The sequence below is a fragment of the Acomys russatus genome, chromosome 29 (assembly GCF_903995435.1).
Source record: "Acomys russatus chromosome 29, mAcoRus1.1, whole genome shotgun sequence".
NCBI lineage: Eukaryota > Metazoa > Chordata > Mammalia > Rodentia > Muridae > Acomys > Acomys russatus.
Genome location: NC_067165.1, coordinates 15,073,507 through 15,080,403, shown reverse-complemented (window position 1 = coordinate 15,080,403; position 6,897 = coordinate 15,073,507). Strand labels below are relative to the sequence as shown.

At 47.8% G+C, this 6,897-nt stretch overlaps 1 protein-coding gene across 1 annotated transcript in view; it reads left to right on the top strand.

Annotated features, from left to right (window-relative positions):
• The window catches only part of Ccdc30 (coiled-coil domain containing 30), a 77,563-nt gene that overhangs the window by 49,970 nt on the left and 20,696 nt on the right, over positions 1–6,897 (top strand). The window contains exons 6-8 of the mRNA XM_051171857.1: positions 10–189; positions 2,132–2,341; positions 5,154–5,308. Of these exons, the coding sequence (XP_051027814.1) occupies positions 10–189; positions 2,132–2,341; positions 5,154–5,308 (545 nt within the window). The remainder of the gene's footprint in view (positions 1–9; positions 190–2,131; positions 2,342–5,153; positions 5,309–6,897) is intronic.

Here is a 6,897-nt window from a genome sequence, read left to right as displayed (position 1 = left end):
TTGCCTCAGCACCTAACATCGGGAGAGAGAGCAGGCCACCAGCACCAAGGGGAAGTCCAGCAGCTGTTCCAGAAACTGCACCGCCTCCAGCTCCTGTGCAACTCGGCTGAGAACGAGCTGCGGTACGAGAGGGGCAGGAGCTTGGACTTCAAACAGCATAACAGTCTGCTCCAGGAGGAAAACATGAAGGTAACATTCTCAGACACAGCCTTTCCCGAAGGCCCTCGGCAGCATCTCTAAACCATGGCTGCGGCCTTCATCACTCTAGGGAGCCAATGGGCAGAGAGCTGGGAAGGGATGGGACCCTCTAGGGAGCCAATGGGCAGAGAGCCGGGAAAGGATGGGACCCTCTTCGTTAGCAATGCGAGGCTTGGGTTTCATGACCCTGAACCAATCCAGTGCCCCCCACGCACCTGCTCAGCTTGCTGGGTTTCCTTTGCAGCAAGGGTTGTACTTGGAAAAGGAAAACTCCAGGCTTTCTGATAGGCCATAGTTCCTTCTGAGAAGAAACGAGCCGTGAACAGATTTTGTTCTTGTCAATAATATTTCAAAAGCGCCACCAGCTCTCCAAGGGTACGGTCCCTGGGTCAGTATCATAAGGAGTTGCACTGGTATAATGGGAGAGAAAAATGAATGTTCACTGGAAAAGGGGAAGTTTTTATAACGCTCAACTAGGATTTCTTCTTGGTGTTATCATAGAGACGAGGCTAATGGTAATTTTTTTTCCATCGACTTTTGACCCATCAGTAATTAGGAGGCATTTGGCTCTTAGGTTGTAATTTCTTCATGTATTTTTTTCTCCGTGTGGCTTGACTCTTTCTTTCTTTCTTTCTTTTTGTTTTTTGAGACAGGGTTTCTCTGTGTTAACCTTGGCTGTCCTGGACTCACTTTGTAGACCTCAAACTCACAGCGATCCGCCTGCCTCTGCCTCCAGAGTGCTGGCATTAAAGGAGTGCACCACCACACAGCTCGACTCATTTTTTAAAAATTATTTATGTATACAGTGCTCTGCCTGCATGTACACCTGCAGGCCAGAAGAGGGAATCAGATCATGTTATAGATGGTTGTGAGCCACCATGTGGTTGCTGGGAATTGAACTCAGGACCTCTGGAAGAGCAGTCAGTGCTCTTAACCTCTGAGCCATCTCTCCAGCGCCCTGCAGCTTGACTCTTATACGTCTGTTAACTAACATCTTTGGAGACAACATTCCTCTGGCCTTCAGGAATTAATAAAAGCTCGGTATTTCAGATACGTCCAACTCACAGATAAAGCACTCTTTCCTGAATAGTATAAGCAGTAAGGGTTGCTGGTTTGTCTTGCTACTTTTTTTTTTTAAAGACTTATTTATTTATTACATACACAACATTCTGCCTGCATGTGTGCCTGCCCCCCCAGAAAAGGGAAATAGATTTCATTACAGATGGTTATGAGCCACCATGTGGCTGCTGGGAATTGAACTCAGGACCTCCGGAAGAACAGACAGTGCTCTTAACCTCTGAGCCACCTCTCCAGCCCCCTGTCTTGCTACTTTTTAAAGAACACGGACACGCACACCCATGTGTGTGCATGCTAATGTCCACTTATGCAGCTCTCTGGGAGGAGAGCAGAGTCAGTTCATTCAACTATAGAGGCAGCATGTGGGTCACTCACACACTCATCTGGTCTGTTTTGATCGACACTGTGTAAAACGTAGCATCGTTTTCATCCTTGCCAGTTCTTGGAACTGTCACACTTCACAACTTACCTGCTAATCTAGTATATACATATAGTGATAACTCCTTGAACTTAATTACTATTGTTGTCCATAATAATGTCATTGTAGGTGCATGAGTGTGGGGCACACATAGCTTGGCATGTACACAGAGGTCAGAGGACAACTCTGGGGAGTTGTTTCTCTCCTTCCACCATGTAGCATTCATGTCGCCAAGCTTGGTGGCAGGCATCTTTACTGGCCGAACCATCTTGCCAATTTCCATGTTTATTTTTATCTTTGCGTGTGCGTTCGCGCGTGCTCTGGGTCTCAGGCCCAGGGCCTCAGGAATGCTGGGCACACTTTCTACCATTTAATTGCAGCACCAGCCTTGTTTGTTTGTTTGTTTACGATTTTTATTTATGCCCGTCTCATCTCTAGATCAAAATTGAACTCAAGCAGGCCCAAGAGAAATTGCTGGACCACGCCAGGGAGCAGTCGTCACTCATGGCTGAGTGGAAGCACTGTCAGCAGAAAGTCAGGGAGCTGGAGCTGGAAGGACTTAGGCAGGCGCAGAGCATTAAGACCCAGCAGAGCCTACAGGAGACGCTTGCTCGGGAGAAAGTGAAAGCAACCGATGCACAGGAAAAGGTAATTAATTATCTTTCTGCTCTCGCGCAAGAAGCAGAGTGTACAGCTGACGCCCTGCTCCCTTCTGACCTTAAGAAACAGGCATGTGCAAACCTGTTTTTCTTTTTGGTTTTTTTTTTTGGTTTTGGTTTTGGTTTTGGTTTTGGTTTTTCGAGACAAAGTCTCTCTATGTAGTCTTGGCTGTCCTTGACTCACTTTGTAGCCCAGGCTGACCTTGAACTCACAGCGGTCTGCATGCCTCTGCCTCCGAAGTGCCACGCCTGGCTGTTTTTCCTATTTTTAATAATAATATTTCTTCTGCCCTTATCATTATAATAATGCTTGTGTATTTTTGAAGACTGGATGAAGTTTTTTTAAAAAATGTAACTTTCTGGGACCGGGAAGATGGCTCAGTCAGTAAGGTGCCTCACACAAGCATGCCACATGAGTTCAGATCCCCAGCACCCACAGCGTATGGCTGCAATCCCAGTTTTGGAGAAACAGAAACATGAGGGTTCCCGGAGCTGCCTGGTCATCCAGCCTGGCCAAAATAAGTGAGTGACCAGCAAGAGACCCTGTCTTTAAAAATAAGGTGGAGAGAGACAGAGGAGTACTGTCGCCACTCCGTCCCTGCTCCCTAACGGCATGATCATGACCGGTGGCCTGAGAGAGAGCATGAGGGGCCAGGGTAAAATAGAGAGCCCTGAGCAGTTTGCTTGCTGAGAGCAAAGGCTACTTAAACCTTTGGAGAGTGGGTAGAGGCTTTGGAGGTGAGTGCTTGGCCAGGGCTTAGGTGCTGGGACTGCCTTCTTTGCATGAAGAGGAATTCCAGATGCTTCTGAACATGGCCTTATAAGGAGAAAGAGATGTTTAAGCTGGCTGTGACCATGTGACCTCCTCTGGTGGGGGCAAAGATAAGGGGCATAGGTGCAGGACTAGGTGCACTGGGACATGCAGGCCCTGGGGCAGGGAGAGAGTGGTCCTCACTCCTACCACCCTTGTGTCAAGATTTCCAGGGTTGGACATTACTCTATCCCACCCCTGCTCTGGACTGGCTCCTCCCAGTCCCACAGCACCCCAGCCCCACAGAGGAGAAGACCCTTTATTAACTCTTGGTTTCCACACACCTGTACACACATGTGCACATGCATATATAAACATGTACACAAATATATCTATATAGACATAAGTGTATATTTAATTAAAGCTATAACATGAGCCAGGTGTAGTGGTGCATGCCTTTAATCCCAGCACTCAGGAAGGTAGAGGCAGCCAGATAGCTGTGAGTTGGAGGCCAGCCTAGTCTACAAAGTGAGTCTAGGACAGCCAAGACTACACGGAGAAACTCTGTCTCAAAAAACTGAAGGAAAAAAAAAGCTATAACGTGAACTTAAAACTGACTGAAGCTAGGACATTTATACTTTTTAATTTTAAAGAATTTATTTTTCTCTCATTTGAGTTGACTGTTTATATGACTTTTATTTTGTAAACTATAAAAAAATTAGAGTTATTGGGCTGGGTGTGGTGGCGCATGCCTTTAATTCCAGCACTCGGGAGGCAGAGGCAGGCGGATTGCTGTGAGTTCGAGGCCAGTCTGGTCTACAAAGTGAGGCCAGCCTGGTCTACAAAGTGAGTCCAGGACAGCCAAGGCTACACAGAGGAAACCTTGTCTCGAAAAACCAAAAAAAAAAAAAAATTTTTTTTTAATTAAATTTAAAAAATTTTAAATTAGAGTTATTTATTTTTATTGTGTTTGTATGAGTGTTTTGCCTGCATTTATGTATGTATGTATGTATGGTCACCACATGCATGCCTGGTGCCTGAGAAGGTCAGTAGAGGGCATCAGATCCCCAGAACTGGAGTCACAGATGACTGGGAGCTGCCATGAGGGTTCTGGGAACTGAACCCAGGTTGTTTGAGAGAATAGCTAAGCACTCTGAGCCACTGAGCAGCACACTGCCACACACTGCAGTGGATGAGGGGCAGTATGTGCACATGCCAGCCTGGAGCTGCGGCAGTGAGCAACAGGTGTAACCAGGGCACCGGGAGTTCATTGCTGTCACCTGCGGAAGCCAGGGAACAAGAGAGAGAAACCAACTCTTCAAATGACACTTTATGCCAGGTGTGGTGGCACGGGTCTTCAATCCCAGGGCTTGAAAGGCAGAGGCAGGGGGAATCTCTGTGAATTTCAAGGCAGCCTGGTCTACATAGTGAGTTCTGGGCCAGCCAAGGTTACACAGGAGACCAAAACAAAAACAAAAAGACAAAACTATATTCAGACTGCTGACAATCTGAGAAGACAGTGGATTAACACCTGAAAAATTCATCTTCTATCTCACCTCAGGCCAGCAGGTTACACAGGGAGAAGGTGAGGCAGAGCGAGGGCAAGAGGCTGGCCCCTCTGCTTCCGTGCTCAGCCACGCTTCCGGGACTTAGGACGTCTGCGTCCCTATCATCCTTGCTTCATCCCTCACTCTCCGCGTGGTTTTCCTCAGGCACTTGAACCACTGAGTCAGGCTAGTCTCTGCTGGTGTCAGTCTTGTCCCCATCCAGGTCACCTGGACTGATGGCGGGGATGGTTAACTGAGAACACACAAGCTATTAACAGCATGTGCACGCTAAACTGCCAATGACATGTATGTACACGTATGCACGTACAGATTCCTTTTTACAGTGTGAGGCACGGGGGTGCCTTTATAACACAGCGTATGAAAGTGCCCCTAACAGCCCACCCCGTCTCCTACCATGGTCCTTGCTATAGTTCAATGTAGTATAGAGTTTGTTACTGAGAAAAGGTCACACCCTCCATAACGTTTTTGCTTTCTCATCCAAGATTTTGGACCTGCAGCAGAAACTAGAGCATGCGCGGCAAGTGTGCCTCTCAGACGCTTGTGTTCTGCACAAGAGGCAGCTAGAGGACGAGATCAAGGAAGCAAAGAGCAGCGAGGCCAGGCTGCAGCAGCAGTGTCAGGAGGAGCAGCAGAGGAGGTGAGGACCGCCGGGGTGCGGGGCTCCCAGCGCACAGATTTACCAGAAGCATGGCTAATGGCCTTGACCGGGTTTCCCCGCTGAGGTCCGGCACACTGCTTGCCTAGCTCTCTGATGCGATCCACGCGGATTCGGGCTTCAATGAAGTTGCGTCTTTTCCTCGTCGGCTAACGTTCTTCAGATAGACCTGGATCATTTGCAGGCGTCTTTGACACCGACAAACTGCCAGCAGATAGGAACTGTCGATTTCTTCTTCTTAAAATAAGAGTTATGACTCTGGCTTAAAACACTCTTCTGGGTGCCCTCGACCTCGAGGACCAATGCGTCTCTCTCATTTGTATAATGTTCAGAATGAGTCATGTATATTTTTTCCCAAAATATATTATCCGCTCAAAACACATGAAGGTGTTCACATGCACTCTGTAGCTCAGAATCTCACTTCCAGTGATAGTTAGACGTCCTGTGCTAGGTAGGACCTGTCACAAGATACTACTGAGTAAATATTGGTTCATTAGCTGAATCAGTGTCTGAGTGACTGGCTGGATATTTGTATGCATGAAGACTGAACACACTCCCTGAGATGCCGTGAGGAAACACTTGCCTCACTAGCATGTCTCAGGAGATGGCGGGCTAGCCTAAGATGGTGGGCTAGCCTGTCATAATGCAGTCAGAGCCTAGCTGGAAGCGATTGCTACTCACAGGGAAGAAATAAGACACCCCAAAGACAAGTGGGCCCCTGCACTGACACCACACTGAGGAATGATACACGCCTGCAGGTCAGGGGGCAGATAGCAACACCAGCCGCGCATTGAGGATGTGCTGGCAAGCTTGCCGCAAGGCCAGCTAGCTGAACTGAGAAAACCCCCACTGAAAGGATGATACAGGGGGACTGGAAATGAGGCGGAGGGGCCGCTTAGTGGTTGAGAGCACTTGCCGCCCTTGCAGGGGACGAGGATTTGATTCCCAGCACTTTACCAACGTAGCCATATTCCCAGGCATCGCTCTTCTTTTCAGAGGTGAAAGTGTTGCTGAATTGCCCAGGCTGGTCTTAGATTTGTAGGGTCCGGAGGTGTTCCGGCGGCAGGCTCCCAGTGTGTGGGCTGTGTGGGAGTGCACTGCTCTCTGCAGACTTCAGGTTCTACAGTGGACATAGCAGTGTCCACGTCATCTCTCTTTCCTTATATGATGAGCCCCATCCTTTACATCTTTCAAGAATCCAGTCCATTCCTCATCAAGCTTATCATATCTATAGGGATAGAGTTGTCTATGGTGCTACAATGACCTAATCTCTCTTATGTCCTTTTACTATCTGTGGGATCATGTGGAGATGGCCCCTGTTTCGTTTCTGATATTGCTAATGCCTGTATCCTGTATATCTTGGTTTGCCTGCCTAAATAGAGATTTATCAATTGTGTTGGGCTTTTCAAAGACCTACCTTTTGGGTTTATTTCATTCTCTCTATTTTTTTTCCCTTAATTCTCTCTACCCCACTCCTCTTGACAGGATCTCATTTACCCCAGGCTAGCCTCTATATAGCTAAGGCTGGCCTTGAACTCCTGATCCTTATGCTGCCACCTTCCAAGTTCTGG